Source organism: Ursus arctos, unplaced genomic scaffold, assembly GCF_023065955.2.
Source record: "Ursus arctos isolate Adak ecotype North America unplaced genomic scaffold, UrsArc2.0 scaffold_5, whole genome shotgun sequence".
NCBI lineage: Eukaryota > Metazoa > Chordata > Mammalia > Carnivora > Ursidae > Ursus > Ursus arctos.
Window position 1 is genome coordinate 57,106,518 of NW_026623067.1, and position 16,339 is coordinate 57,122,856.

Below are 16,339 nucleotides of genomic sequence, written 5' to 3' on the forward strand. Positions count from 1 at the left end.
CTCACTTTCTACTACTGCAGAGTCTATCACTCTCCTTTTGTCACTTTTCCCAGGATCCCAGAGAAATGCTAAAATTAGTGTTGAAACCAGTCCTCTCTAGATCCTTGCCACCCAGACTAAGGATCAAGGGTCAGCAAGTGGGAGTTTCATAGAAATGCCAAACTTGAAGCCCCAGACTGTTAATATGCACAGTAAAGTCTGAGAAGAACTGCTGAAGATGATTGGCTTTCACATTTTTCATGTACCTCTGAGTAAAAAGTACATTTTACATAGTATCTCCAGTATACACATACATATCTATACGCAAATGAAATATAGTGAAACAAAACTGTCCCATGTGTGATGCATTTTCTTTCTTTTTTTTTTTTTTAATTAAATATTTATTTGAGAGAGGGTGAGGGTGAGGGGGAAGGAAGAACAGAAGGAGAGGAGAGAATCTCAAGTGAACTCCCTGCTGAGCATGGAGCCTGCCAAGGGGCTTGCTTCATCCAATGACCCTGAGATCATGACCTTAGCTGAAATAAAGAGTTGGAAGCTCAACTGACTGAGCCACCCAGGTGCCCCTTGTGATGCATTTTCATGTTTTTCTCCTCGGCTAAAAAAGTCGATAGGCTAGAAGAAAGAATTTTTTTTTATTATCAAAATATTAGTCATTGTTGAGCCTGAGTGATGGACACATGAGAACATAATGTTCTCTCTCTGTTTTGGGCTATGTTTGAATATTTTTATTACAAAAAACTGAAAACACATCACCACCCTAGGTCTTACTCCTTTCATCATCTGGGAAATCTTGTGGAATTCATTCCCTCTCTCCTGCACATTTTTTCCAGAACTTTAAATTCCTTTGTAAACATAGCAAGACTCTCTTCTCTTTCAATAACAGTTTAGTTTGTCCATACTGACTTTTTCAAATCTCCTTACTCTCACTGTCAAATGTTTCTGAGCACCTAATAAACACTTATTGCTTCTAGCCCTCCAGAAATCAGTCGTTCCTTCCCTCTCCATTAATCATATTGTTACATTATACCACTTCTGGAATGAGAAGATAAGCTTTAAAAGTGAGGGAGAATATGTTCTTCTTCTGTATGGGAGACTCAGTCTGGATTTGACCTCAGTCTTCTTTTTACCCCTTTACCTTTTGGGGCTTTGTGAAGTTGGCAGAATTAGGGGTTCATGTCATTTTCTGGTTAGATCCAATTGTCATAGTCATTCTAAGACTGTGACAGTTGTACATATGCTCTGAAAGGCAATTAATGTAATGAGTGTCAATTTACTCCATGGTCAGATTGATATTTATAAAATCCCATCCACATTTCTTCATTGTGAACTCGCAGTGGTCCTCTGTCATACACCACATTGTATACACACCTCCCTGGCTTCCTAGCTCCTCCATAGTGGACCTTACCCTTTCTGGAGTCCACTATAATTTGCTGTTAATCTAGTCACAGTTCTCCCCTCACCACCTCCTCCCCCGCCCCATTCTGTGGTATTATTCATGCTGATTCTCATACCAAGAATGCTCCCCTCTCCTAAGTTTCTCCCCACCCTGCCCAGCCCCTTCCTTTCTCTCTGGTACTTCTCCACTTCAACCAGACCTGGTCTGCTTCTGCCACCCTGGTATCTTTTTTCTGTATCATGAGTATAGTTAGTCACATGTCACCCTCTCCATCATTGTTTTCAGGTAGCTTTGTATAAATATATCTTGTTTTCTCAAACAGACTAAGTTCTTTCAGGGCCGGAACCATAGCTTAGCCTCCCCTGTGTTACAAGCACTTAAATCTTGATTATTTGTTTTAAAATGCAAATTGCATGTGTTGAAATTTTGGGTTCTTAAAGGTTATTAAAAAGTATAAGATGTTAAGTCATCCCATTAAAATTTTTAATATTAGAAATTATTTAGAAATAGTTAATAGAATAAATTTGCTTAAATCTGACAAGTGACGGAATGAGAAATGAGAACAATGTGTATGATTTACTGGCAGTTACTATATGCTAGGCCCTATGCTAAATGTTTAACATACATTATCTCAGGATACCCCATGAGGTAGCTCTCATGATCCTCACTTTACACATGAGGAATCAAGTCTGACAAACAAGCATCTCTCCATAGCATACAAGTGGCAGAGCCCAGGTCTTTCCATCTGTAAAACCTTAACCATGATATGGTTCTGCAAATAAAGATTGGAGGGTCCACAGCATTAACTTAAACCAAGTGAGCCTTCTTTTCTTGTAAATTGAGAACAGTGTCTGCCTCAGCTTCCCAGTCTTTTGTTTTAATATGTATTGTGCCATTCCTTTAAGCAGCCTTCCTTCAAAGCTCTGGGTCTCGGAGCAAAACCTGTAGACTTTTCTTGGCAGCTCACTTGCTTCTTTGGTGCTGCCCTTGCATCTAACCCCTGTCCTGCTGAGAATCTGGTCCCTTCCTAATGCCAAGAAGCAGTGTTTCCTTTTGGTGTTTGTCTCCATAGTCAATCAAATACAAGACAGGAAACAGAGTGTAATCACCTTGATATGATTCTGTAACAGAGAGTGTTTGCTGCTATTTAGGGGGTGGGTTTTTTACCCCCTGTGTATTATGTAGTACTGTGGCATGCTTTTTAACAACTGAGTAGGGAGACCAAGAGAAATGAGTGGTAGAATTGAACCAAATGAAAGAGACGTGAAGTATTCCTGAATTGTGTGGGTCAACCACTGGAGCAAACCCACCTTCAGTGCACATTTTCCTTTCATTTTTCCTGCTTGGTACCCTGTCAATTGATGGTTTGGATATCTTGGTTACATTTTTTTTTTTAATGGGTCATCTATAGGTACAGTTCTTTGAGGTAAGCCTCTGGGACATTAGTTCTTAAACTTTAATGTGTGGATCACCCAGGTAATCAAAATTGCATATTTTTGTGTTCCTACCCCCCAGAGATTGTATGTTAGGAAGTTTTGAGTGGGCCTCCGGCCTATAGCACAGATAGTTTGCTTCATAGACCTTCTGTGACACTGTTCTAGAGGAGGCTAGCCAGTGACGGGAGCTGCGTGGTCATGAGCCCCTCTCAGTGCCCTTTTGCGGTATGCCAGGATCCAGCTTCCCCTTCTTCTTGAGGTCAGATTCCTGATAGTCCCAGTCAGCCTGAGTGATGACCATTATACCATGCTTTCTTCCAGCAACCTATCTGAGAAAAATGGAAGAGAAATTGACTCAGAACAAACTCATCTTCAAGGAGGAGTTGAAAACCTTGCTTCATTTGTGTGACTCCCGTGATGATATGGAACTGGTTAAAAATGTCATTTACAGGTGAGGCATTTCTTTAGAATTCTGCCAGTTTTGGTCTCTCTTCACTCTGTTCTTTTGCCTGAACAATCTTACTCAGTTAACATGGTTTCAGCTGTCACCTGTGCATTGATGACTTTCAAATCTCTTGACCGCATGCCTGCACTGAGCTCCAGCCATTTATATTCATTGATCAGACACTTACTGATTGCTTCTATATGCCAGGTACTGAGTATAGAAAACCAGAATTCATGCCTCAAGAAATCACCAGCCTGATGAGTTCTGCTTCTGTGTCCCTTAGGTCTTCACGTTCAACTTATACAAATTGCTTCTTTTGTTGTATTTTCTGTTGCACTGACCACTCAGAACAGACACTGGGGAGTCTCTTTCCCCTAATCTCATTTGCTCTCCTCCCTGACAGGATAAGAAATCCCACTGCTTCCACTTCTGGTATCTCTCATCTCTAGCTTTCTTTTCTCTGTCCTCATTACCAGTGTCTTAGTTCAGGCCTCATCGTATCTCACTTAGATCACTTCAGTGGACTCCTGGCTCAGCTCCCTCCTCCTGGCGTATGCCTATTATGTTCCATTGTCTCTGATCCATTGTCAGTTTCCCATGTCAGGGGATCTCTCGGGTAATCATAGCCTGCTGTTGGGAAACCCAGCAAAGGTTTTGCTTACTCAGGAAGTACATTACCGAAATCAACAGGCTTCATTTCTGAAATTAAGTTCATGGCTTTTTTTTTTAATTAACATATAATGTATTATTTCAGGGGTACAGGTCTGTGATTCATCAGTCTTACATAATACCCAGCGCCCACCATAACACATACCCTCCCCATTGTCCATCACCCAGTCACCCCATTGACCCCACCCCCCTTTTTTTAACCATTCGGGAAACATATATTTCTATACACGGACCTGCATTTATATTGTACATTTATAGAGAGAACTACAAGGAGTTTATAGAGAGAACTATATGGAATACTGGAAGGGTATGTACCAAAAGTTAACTGTGGTTCTTTGGGAATTACACATTTTTTTTTTGTCTAAATATGTACTTTTTTGATTTCTCAAACTTGTCTATAGTGGGCATTATCAGTTTTATAATGTGAAAAAATTAATGCTATTTATAAAAAGAAAAAAACCACAAAATTATACCAAATTAATTGGAAGTTTGAAAAACACCAAAAAAGTAGAAGAAATATGTCATAAATTCTGATATTTCAGTTGTCTCTTGTTACACGCCAGAACTTAATGGCTTAACAAGACAGCTATTTATTATTTCTCTATTACCTATTACTGTCTATTCTCTATTGTTACTGTGGGTCAAGAATTGAAGCCAGTTAGTGGGGCAGTTCTTTATTGGTGTCAGCTAAAGACACTTGCTCATCCATAGTCAGCTGCTGGCTAGGCTGACCTGGAAGGTCCAAGAAGCTTCACTTATATTTCTGGTGCCTGAGTCCATGTGGCCCTTCCTTCTCTCCCCTTGGAATATCTCACCATTCATGAGTCTAGCCTGGGCTGCATTAGCACCCAGCACAAGTAGAAGCTACAGGCCTTGAAAGCTGCCCAGAACTGGCACAGCTTCACTTCTGTCACATTCTCTTGGTCAAGGCAAGTTACCTGGCCAACCCACATGCATTGGAGAAGCAAGACTTCCACCTCTGAATGGATCAGCCACTGTTGATATTTTTATACATTTTCTCACTGATTTTTATGTGCAAAGATTGTGTGGTTGTGGTAGGGTTTATTTACACTTTTTTTTTTTTAAGATTGTATTTATTTATTTGACAGAGAGAGACAGCCAGCGAGAGAGGGAACACAAGCAGGGGGAGTGGGAGAAGGGAGAGGAAGAAGCAGGCTTCCAGCGGAAGAGCCTGACATGGGGCTCGATCCCAGAACTCCGGGATCACGCCCTGAGCTGAAGGCAGACACTTAACGACTGAGCCACCCAGGCGCCCCTATTTACACATGTCTAATAGTCATCGTATATGTAATGATAGTGTTTTCTAGTTAGTATTATAGCATAAATGTTTTTGCTTGTTAATGATCTACTTAGGAATTGGCGCGCCTGGGTGGCTCAGCCGGTTAAGCGTCTGCCTTTGGCTTGGGTCGTGATCCCAGGGTCCTGGGATCAAGCCCCATGTCAGGCTCTCTGCTCAGTGGGGAGCCTGCTTCTCCCTCTCCCTCTGCCTGCCGCAACTCCTGCTTGTGCTCTGTCTGTCAAATAAATAAAACCTTTTAAAAAAAATGATATACTTAGGAATATATTTTAATGGCTTTACGATATTCTGTTGTATGTCAGGTGTTTTAATTAATTGTGCCGCTGTTGTTGAATGTCTGCATTATTTGATTTTTTATCAGTATAAATAATGCCATGATGAGCAACTCTATGCATAAAACTTACTCTTTATGGTTTGGAGATGATCAGAAGATAGGAACCTTTTAAAATTTGTCGATACAAAGTGTCAGATTATTTTCTAGGAGGGTTATGCTAATTTACAGTCGCACGGTATTAGACATCCTAATTCTATTTCTGTTTCACACAGTTGAATCATTTGAGACCCTCTGGCCTGTTTTACTGTCAGTCTATTTTTACTACCCAAAGCTAATTCGATAACTGCTGATAACTCTGCCCAGTTGCTGTCTCTTCCCTTTACTTATGGAGTTGGAAAATGGAAGATGGCTGGTCCATGGCCTAACCAACCTGTTCTCTCTCTTGCTGAGACAGGCACCCCACTAGCATTTTTATTAGTGTAAATGTCCTCTAAATTGGGAAAACTTTTGTTTTTGCATTGTTTTGTTTTTAATCTGGCATAAATTTTTCACGATGCTATTTTTGGAATATTTTTATTTTTAAAGGTGTTTTCTACAGCATACTTTACATTTCTTATGAGCTGACATATAGGGAGGTTTTCTGTGTGCTAGGCATGTCATCTCATTTAATCCTGACAAAAACTCTTTTGAGTTGAACTTTTATCTCCACTTACAGATGAAGAAATTGAGGCAAAGAGTGGTTAATTAATTTGCTCATCATTATACAGTTAGTAAAAGAGCTGGGATTTGAACTGTCAGTTCGGAATCAGTCTAAAAGTCCTTAATCACTATACTATGTTGCCTTTTAATAACTTAATTCTTTTTTTCCCTCTAGCATTATTGAGGTGTGTAATTGACAACTAAGAGTCATGTGTATTTAAGGTATACAACTGAAGTTTTGATATAATTTAATTCATAACTTGTGAATATGTTTTGTTACTTCTATAATTTGATTATGAAATATACCTTGAAGAGTACATATTCTCGAGGTGCCTGGTAAGTTAAGCATCTGCCTGTGGCTCAGGTAATGATCCCGGCGTCCTGGGATCAAGCCCTGTGTTGGGCTCCCTGCTCACTGGGGTGTCTGCTTCTCCCTCTCCTTCTGCCCTCCCGCCTCTCCCTGCTTGTGCTCTCTCTCACTCAATGCTCTCTCGATTGCTCTCTCTGTCAAATAAATAAAATCTTAGGGAAAAAAAAGTACATGTTGTCATTCTGTTTGGCAATATGTATGTTTAGGGTACACTGTCCGTAATGTTATTGTGACTTTCCTTTGTGATTTCAGGAGAAGGGTAAAAAGTTTTCTGACTCTCAAGTCAGCTTCTCCCCATGGTATGTGTGATTTAGTCACATAATGAGTTTACATGTAATCATGAGATACTTATTTTGTCACCTGATTGTCTTCTTGGTGTCTAAAACAGAGAGAGTTGGTTATTGAAAGTAAATTTATGCTAGCAATTTTCGTTCTGCAGTTCTCACTGGTGGACTGACTGCTTGTAGAAATCTCAAGCCACATATTAGATGTCACTGTCTTTGAAATTAGCCTTTTCCTAAAACTAAACTTCAGAATGGTGTTTAATTTGTTTAATTGTTAATTGATGTTAGCTCATATATGCCTTTGCCTGAGCAGAGAAAACCAGAGATGGGTCTAAATTGTAAAGTACATCCGTAGGTTGTTTGCCATCCTATATGAAGAAGTCATATTTGAGAGGGACAGAGTATAGCATCCCTTCACTGCTTCCATTTGTTCCTCTCTAGATGAGGTCCACACAGAGACAATGCCATTGCGATGGGCTTGCTGATGCAAGGCCCTTGTTATTCCTTGACGTATGCTAACACTCAGTCCTAGCAGATTGTTAATAAAAGACAATCTGCTGGGGAAGACTATACCTTTTTCCATTCTTTTATTTCACATGATTATGTGGGCGTCTAACAAACCCGGTTTATTTAAATGCCTGGTACACTTCTGCACTCCAGAATTCCTTTGATTATCCTTATTTCTGTATTTTTCTCCCTCCAGACTGAGAGTAGCTCATGCTTTATTGTGTCTCCAATGTCTAGCAGAGTATATGCCATAATCTTTCTGTCCTTTTCCCTGCATCCCAGCATTTGGCTCATTGAATCATTTTGATTACCAGGTACCATGCAGAGAGCAGAAATGTGACTTTCAGAGAGTATAAATTTGGACCACTTTTCATGAGGTTGTGCTATGAGTTGGATCTTGAGGAATCTGCAGTGGAACTCATCAAAGACCAGGTTATCGTCTCCTGATTGCTTTCCCTGTCAATGTGATTTCCTTGTGCTGAGCATGGGGTGTGTTTAGTGATGTTAGCAAAAGCATCTCTCTTACACACATTATTCCTGGGTTAGATTTTCAGAGCAAGGCTGCTGGGCTGAAGGAATCAGTGTTTACCTGCATTTTAAGGTGTCCTTGGAGCCCTTGCTATGAAACGGCCTACGTCTTTTTATACAGAGGTATAGGACAGCTGCAGAAAAGCTGTATGTACAAATTGCTTTGTATATGACCTGATACTGACCTCCTCTCTTTTGAGAAGCTTTTAGTGGGAGATAGTTTAAGGCTGGCTGCAATTTAAAATTGCCTTTCCTAACCTTCTCATGTGCTTCTCCTTTGTGATTGTATTTTTTACATCTGATTGATGGCCATATTGTAAAGTGCTTTTCTGTTTTCAGAATACTTGCACATCTTCTGACTTTCTTTTCCTAAAGCAAAGATAACAATGATTATTTTTGTCATTATTTATTGAATGCTGTGTCCTCAGCACTGTGCTTAAGCACTATATCTGTTTGATTTGTTTCCCACAGACCATGCTGAGGTAGATACTGTTACTCTATCTATTTGACAGATGAGGAAAATGGGTCTTAGAGACATGATAAACTCATGCATGATCAGAAACATTTGTTTTGGAGCCAGGGCTGGCCATCTGAGATACTTTCGTGTATTTTGGAACCCTCCTAAGTTGTCTTTCTGTCTTATACTCTTCATCTAAAGTGTTCTGTGCATGGTGGAACTGTTAACTCTTGGCTTGCCCCTCTTTTAAGGACACCCATGGTTTAGAAAAATTAGTAAGCAGAGAAAAGGTAGTTTTGCAACAATATGGCTTGGTTTGAACCTGTTTTTTTCCTAAAAGAAGAAATACACATATTTCCTTTTTGGTATGTATATATTAAAAATCTGCAAGAATCTAATGAAACCCCTACTGCTTATCTTTAGGGGGTAGAAGTACAGGAAATTCTCACTTTTTACTGTATACATTTTTGTATTGTTTGACTATTCAATAATCGTGTTGTAATTAAAGGAAAATGAAAATTCTACTGTAATGATAGCCATGAGTATAATGATAAAAAACAAAAAGAAAGAAAATGCAATTCTACTTTGTTTTTTGTTTTTTTTTAAACTTAGATTCATGTCTGAAATATTCATATACAACCAAGTTTGCTGGAGTAGCAAAATAAACTGAATTTGAGTCCAGTGACCTAAAGCCTAATCCTGTTTCCACTCTTAATTTAGTGTGTCCCCTACCCAGAGCCCTGTGGTGCTGCCGGTGTGGTAGCCACTAGCTGTGTGTCTCTACGGAGCCCCCAGACTGTGGCTAGTTCAAACCACATGTGCTGTAAGGGTAAAATACATGATGCATTTCAAATCTTGGTATAAAAAAGAAGAAATGAAGTACTTTATTCATTTTTTTTATTGATTACGTATTGAAATTATATTTTGGATTTAGTGGGTTAAGTACCATTAAAACTGGTTGCATGTATTTTTACTTTTTTAAATGAAGCTACTTGAAAATATAGAACCCACGTAGATGGCATACACTGTGGACAGGGCTGCCTTAGGGACTCCCCATCTCATTTAGAACAGAATTCAGACCCCTGATCATGACTTAGATGCCCCTGGTAGTATCTCATTGCCTGCCATCCCCCTTGCTCATTCCACTCTGGGCCTTCTTACCCTTTTTAAGACATGCCATACCCATGTCCTCAGACTAGAGTGGTCTCCGTTCTCATTATTGAGGCTCTCCTTTACTTCATTGAGGTCTTTTTTCAGAAAGCCTTCTCTGATGACCTTCTAGCATCTTCTCTGTCCCTTTTTCCTGCTTCATTGTTCTTCACAGCCCTTACTGATAACTTGAAATTACATTTTTACTTTTTTCTCCGGTTTTACATCCTTGTTCATTGTCTCCCATGCCAGAATTTAAGCTCTACTGAACTGTAAGCCCCACTAGAATTAGGGCAGGGTTATGTATCTTGTTCATCATTTCTTTATTTTCAGCCCTTAGAAGAGGGTCTGCATGGTAGGTTCTCAAAATAAGAACAAACTTGAGCAGGCATTTAATGACATATTTCAATAGCATGTGTTGCATTGTCATGAGATTAAAAATGTTAAGAAAAGAATGTCAAGAGCCACGTTTAGTGAATTATTTCAAAAAGTGAATTACTCTTTTTTATTCATTTGGCAAAAGAGGATCATAGCTGTGTAAGACTCTCCTTGCTTAGTCTTCAAGCATACTTAACAGCTGCCATTTTATATTAATATGCTGCCACCCACGTTCTAGAACCACCCCTCTCAGGCTTGTTTCTTTTCTCCTAAGCAAGAGAACCATGTTTAATGAATGTGTTCTTCAGTGTATTTTTGAAACTCAGAGAACTCTTGCCATACCTCTTGTCTCTTGTTTGGTGTGCCCATTGCATGACAAAGGAGTGGGCAGCGTTTGAATTTTTTAAAAAATAAATCCTGGTATATCAGAAATTTATTAGAGAATTCAGGGGACCAAATGGATAAAGTATACACAAAAATAAGTCTTGGATAGAAAAGATGGAGTATAAGAATAAGTATTCACTAAATAGTTACAGCTTTTAACCAAACTGATATTGTTTTTTTTTTTTATTAGCATTTACGAGGTTTCTTCTCAGACTCCACATCATTCAATATTTTGATGGATATGTTATTTATCAAAGGCAAATATTCAAGTAAGTATTGGAATTTATGTTTGCTGAAAAATTCTGTCTTTGCTGGTATAGGCTTGGCAGTTAGGAAAAACAATGGACCAACCATGAAAAAATGATGCTTATAGTGATGAGTGGCTGAATTATGGAGATTTCATTCTTTTAAGTCTGAAAAACAACTTTATTGCATCTCATGTCATGGCTTAAGCTAAGCACCCAGACTTTACTTACCTTGAAAGTATAAAAGGTTTTAAAATATTAGTTCTTGCTGTATGGCTTGTTTTTTTTTTGTTTGTTTTTTTGTGGGTTTTTTTGCAATGTAGCTAATTGATAAATGACTTTGACAGATAGCTTTCATTGTGCTTCTGGAATACACTTTTCAGTAGATGGTGCTGAAGAGATTAGAACTCTGGGGATCAAGAGCCAAGGACTCCGAACTCATTTGGTTGCATTTAACACTGCCCACTTGTCACTTTTGGTAGGTGCTTTGGAAGTACTGATAGAGATGAAAAACCAAGATGTAAAGTTCAACAAAGATACCTATGCCCTTGCTTTTGCGATTTGCTACAGACTGGTAAGACTGTCTTCCCTTAACTTTTAGAGCTCTGTGGGTAGTGTTTGAGAAAGAATTTATTATTTTTTTTCTCTACAAAGAAAAATTTAGTTCCTCTGAAGTCTTTTTTTCCATCTGGTACAGATATTTCCATTTTTAAATGTGTTCTTTTTTAGAAAACTCAAGTTAGCCACATCACACAGTTTTCTCATGAGAAAAGCAATTTTATCATCTTTCACCCTTCTCTGGCAATTGTGTAGTTAGGGAGAACCAGAAGCAGTATGCTGGGTTCAAGCTCTGCTGTAGAGTCAGTCCTCTTGTTATCTGGCTCAAGCTGGACTCCACTAGACAAGTGTTCTCTGTAGCTCTCTCCCATGGAAATCTGACCATCCTTCATTGGTGAACTCAGGGGCTACTTTATTGCTCTCTGTAAATTTTTTGGTGGTTCAAAGGTGCAAGTAATGTCTATCACCCAACCTTCTCTAATTGTGCTCTGTTTGTATCACTTCTGTGACACTTAACCCTGCTTGATGCTATTCTCAGTAGGTGGGCATTTCATCCTCCCTACTAGAGGTTAAGCTTGAGGCATTTTTGTATGCCAGCACCTAACAGTCCCTGGTAAACAATTGATCTTTAGTAAATGTATGTGACATTAGAATGAACTCTTTGATGACAGAAAAAATGACTTATAAGTCTATATGTCATTACTGTATCAGGATTGTGTTTTGTACTTAGAAACTATTTCTCCCTTATTGGTTGAATGAATCAGTGAATAAAGGATAACTGGTAGAGTGCAGCTACCAAGATTCTATGCATTACTTCAGACATTCATGTCATTTAAACTTTGGAAACTTAACAGAACCTTATTATGGCAAAAATGAAGGAACACCAGCCAAGGGGGAAGAACATGGGCCATTAAAAAATTTTCCCTGAAAAGTGTAGCAATACCAGTTTTCCAAAACAAGAGAGGCAGTAGTGTTATAGTGGAAAGAAAACCATCCTGGAAATTGAGAAACTTGGAGTCTAGTCTCAACTTCAGCATTAACTGGCTTTGAAGTGGTCACTTAATTTATTTGTAAAATGAAAGGGTTGAATTTAAGAGCCCCAAACTTTTACTATAAAATAGTAAAATAGTAAATGCTTTAGGCTTTGGTGGCCACATATGTGTTTACCACATATGGTCTCTGTCACATATTGTAATTTGTTTTTGTTTTTACAAACCTGTAAAAGTGTGAAAACCATTTTTAGCCATAGGCTAGACTTGGCCTGAGGGTCTTAGTTTGCTCATCACTAGATTTTTAGGTAATCCTTTCTTTATTTTTTAAAGGTTTTATTTATTTATTTATTTGAGAGAGAGAGAGAGTGTGTGTGTGTGTGTGTGTGTGTGTGTGTGTGTGAGCGGTGGCTGGGGCAGGGAGGCAGAGGGGGAGGGAGAGGGACAAGCAGACTCCACTCTGAGTGCAGAGCTGGACACACGGCTCGATCTCACGACCCTGACATCATGATCTGAGCCAAAACCAAAAGTCAGACACTTAACCGATTGATCCACCCAGGCACCCCTACATCGTCCTTTCCAGTCATACCATTTTCTTTTTCTGTGAAACAGAAGGCCAACCAAACACACAACACTTGAACATCAGCTTAGTGAGCACTGTAATACTGAGCTTTCTGACCTTTTTAGAGATGCCTCCCTGAGCATATAATAAAGTGGAGAGAATTTAATTCTGCTGTTTAGGAAGGCCAGAAGACATTTCTCCCCTATATTCTGTCTAAAAATAACTTGTTTTACCCAGTGGAGATGAGAGTTGAAAAATTGAACTAGTCAGCCTTTACAAATTCCAGGTCAATTCTGGGAACTGCCTTCGCTTATCAAATTCAGTTTTACTTCAGGTTTTGAGTTGTGAATCATGTCATGACAGATAGACATAGATGCAAAGCTAGTACTGTTCTCATAAACCTTATCCACCTATATTGTGTACAAAGGAAGCAGATTCAGTTTTACCATTGCTGTCTGATGGTTTGTGTGTCATTCATGTTCTTGGATTTGTTTCTATTTTCATGGGATTCTTTCATGGCATACATTTATATAAGTGTTCACTTTTTCAAGTATTTGACTTACATGGATATTTTCAGATTGGAAATCCCCTCAGGAAAACTTTTCAGTGTTGCTGAGCTTTACACTATTATTTAATATAGTAACAAACTGAGATTTTACACTTTTACATTATGGTACTTATGTCTAGAAACCAGTCTTCCCAGATACAAAGAGACCTGTGGTAAAAAGGTCCCAATTCAGAAAATGGACAAAAGGCTTTACAAATGAAGTTAATGTAGATTTGAACTGCTAATGTGTAGATAATTAGGTCTGTTTGGAAATAGTCTCTATATGGGGCTTAATCTGTTAAGTGGCTTGAGATAGGCTCTGGGAAATTCTTAAAAAAGGAAATCTGAAATACTGAGCACTATTAATCCTATTATTTAAACTTAAAGGTGTATGACATTTATTTACTGAGCAATCCTGTCTCCTGGCAGAATAGCCCTGAATCTTTGAAAATCTGTACTACATTAAGAGAAGAAGCCCTGATCAAAGGAGAAGTCCTCTCCAGGAGAGCATCCTGTTTTGCTGTGGCATTAGCTCTGAATCAGGTAAGGCTTTGGGGTGCATATTAGTGAACCGAGAGTGGGAAGACTTGACTGCTTTCATTTGTTCTTGTTTTTATTTATTTATTTTTTCCTTCTGTCTGTATTGTAAGGAAAATTTCCCATAAAAAGACCAATGCCTTTGGTGCCATGGCAACCTACGTGCATACCTGTGCCTCCAAAGGATGTTTTTGTTTACAGTTGAGGACCTACCATGCATTGCTGCTTAGAAGGGTCTGGCCGAGATTCTGTGGAGCCTCAGTGAGAGAAGCTCTACTCTGAGAGAAATTTCTCAAGTAATTCAAGTGAAAATTTCAAATGATTGGTTTACTGTGTAATGTTTTCAGAGCAGTTTAACTTAATCCTCTCCAAAGTGAAATTTACCTCAGGTGAATGAGGAATCCTGGGTCAGCTCATTGTTTAAGTGGGGTCATCTTACATTTCTTAGTTCAACCCAAATACTTTTATTTGGAAGAGGTTTCAGTGATCTTTTCGCCTCCCCCGTCTCTGGACAAAGAAATGGAGGCAGCTGAGGTCAGAGAGAGAAGAGAGGACCTACCTGCTGTCACAAGCAGTAAAGGACAGTTAGAGCTGCAATACCCTCCTTGAAGAGCCCTTCCCAAGAGGTCCTATTCCAAGGCTTAAGAAAATGTGAAGTATGTTAAATGTTTCCTATGTGTAAAAGGAGATTTTAGGGTAGCAAAAATAACCAAGCCAGTTTATTTATCCAGCTGGTAAAGAATGGTTGGAGAACCCTTGTTTATCATTAATTAGAAATGAAAATATCAGGGCAATCTATTTGGATCTGCTGCTAGGGAAGTCATTGAAGGACAAAGACTGAAGAGAATACAACAAAGACTGAAGTTGCTAGTTTCTACTGCTTTAACTTTCTAAGCTTCACTGTCTGGCCAGGGGGATTGCTTTGTCTGAATTTATCATAAGCTGAAGGGGATGAATTAAAGTCCCTTTTTAAGAATATTTGTTTCTTTTTGTAGCTCCTGTAGTTTCTTCCTTTATGTGTGTTTTAAGTTATGCCATTTGGTGCATAGATATGTACAGTTATGATACAACACGGATGCATATATCACTGTGAATCTGTCACTGTAGCATTATAAAGTGCTTCTCTTGGTCTTGTTTCATGCTTCCACCCTGAATTTCACCTTGCCTAATGTTAATATGTCCCCTCCGTTTTTGTTTGCCTCTTTGGTTTAATTAGGTTTGTATTTGCCTGCTTTTCCTATTCTTTTATTTGCAGTCTTTCTCAATTGGTTTGTTTTTGTGTATCTCTTGTACACTGCATAGATTCGAACTTTGTTTCGTGATACACTGCTGGTCTTTCTTTTAACTTAGCGCATCTAGATAGACATGGAATATTTAATCTTAGGTTTCAGTTATGCTTTGTTTTTATAACTTTTAAAATTCCTTACAGCATGTAGTGGTTTTATTTGTTTTGGTTTGTATTTTTGCTTTAGTGGTTACTTTAAAACCACTAAATTTATATGATTTAATATGCTTAGTCCTCTGATTACCTTGACTGTACCTGTTAATTCCCTACTGTAAGTAAAGCTGAAATTAATATATTTCCTCTTTTTTCTCTCATTTTCCTTCTTCCTTCCACCACACAGTTCTGGTTGATACATTACCTTTCATAGTACTCGTTTTTCTCTTAAATGTGCTTGATTTGTCAGCTTCAAATGCTATTTTTCCGACCCCATGTAATAAAGACAAGGCAATAGGCATACTTTCTCTTACATTCTTTCTCCCTTTGTCTGCATTATCCGAGAATATAACACTTGTGCTCCATTCTGTAACCATATTCCCCACATCTGTTTTAGTCCTATATATATTTAAACATATATTCTTACATATATTTAAATATACTCATATATTTAAAAATATTCATTTTCTATTGGTTTTCCAGTCATCTCTTTGTTGACTGAAATGTGTCTTCTAGTAAAGTGTCTTCCTTCTTCAGAGGAAGAGAATTCCCCAAGTTGTTGGTATTTAAAGTTATTTGCCTGGTTTTTTGGCTTGAACTATATTTTGACCAGATACAAAATTCTGAGGTGACACTTGTTTTTCTTGAGGTTTTTCTACGCATTGCTCTTCTGTCTTCTAGTATAGAATATTGCTCTGGAGAAATCTGAGACCTGCCTGATTTTTTTTTTTCCTGCTTCTGAGTTACTTGATCTTGTTTGTTTTTCTCATTACTGTCCTCTGTATCCATGGAAACATTTCTCTACTGGGGTTTCTTCATCTGCCGGTTATTTTCTGATTTTGTTTCTTTCTGATTTTTATATCCCTTTTCTCACTCTTTTGTTCCTCCTAGTGTCTTTATACAGATCATGTGCTGGTGCATTTTTGAGTGCTTGTCATTGAAAACAAGTTTCTTAGACCAACTGCTTACAGAAAGAAGATTCATGTCAGAGAGAGACCAGAGCCATGTTGCCATGCTCTAGACTAGTAGGAATTTTTTTTATGTATGCGTTTTGGCTACAAAATGCATAGGCTTTCTTTCTCCCTGGCTAATGGGAATAGGCATGGAGATGGTTTTCAATGAAAAATCTCATTCTCTGCCACTACCGTAGTGACGGCCTATAAATATGG

The 16,339-nt window shown here is 38.5% G+C and overlaps 1 protein-coding gene across 7 annotated transcripts in view; it reads left to right on the top strand.

The window, feature by feature from the left end:
• PTCD2 (pentatricopeptide repeat domain 2) overlaps positions 1-16,339 on the top strand; it is a 233,511-nt gene that overhangs the window by 1,750 nt on the left and 215,422 nt on the right. For all 7 annotated transcript variants that reach the window (XR_008957623.1, XR_008957624.1, XR_008957625.1 and 4 more), the window contains exons 3-7: positions 3,154-3,283; positions 7,713-7,830; positions 10,485-10,563; positions 11,022-11,113; positions 13,625-13,738. Coding sequence is in view for 3 of the 7 variants with exons in the window: in XM_057307442.1 (XP_057163425.1) it covers positions 3,154-3,283; positions 7,713-7,830; positions 10,485-10,563; positions 11,022-11,113; positions 13,625-13,738 (533 nt within the window). In the remaining 4 variants the exon portion in view is untranslated. The remainder of the gene's footprint in view (positions 1-3,153; positions 3,284-7,712; positions 7,831-10,484; positions 10,564-11,021; positions 11,114-13,624; positions 13,739-16,339) is intronic.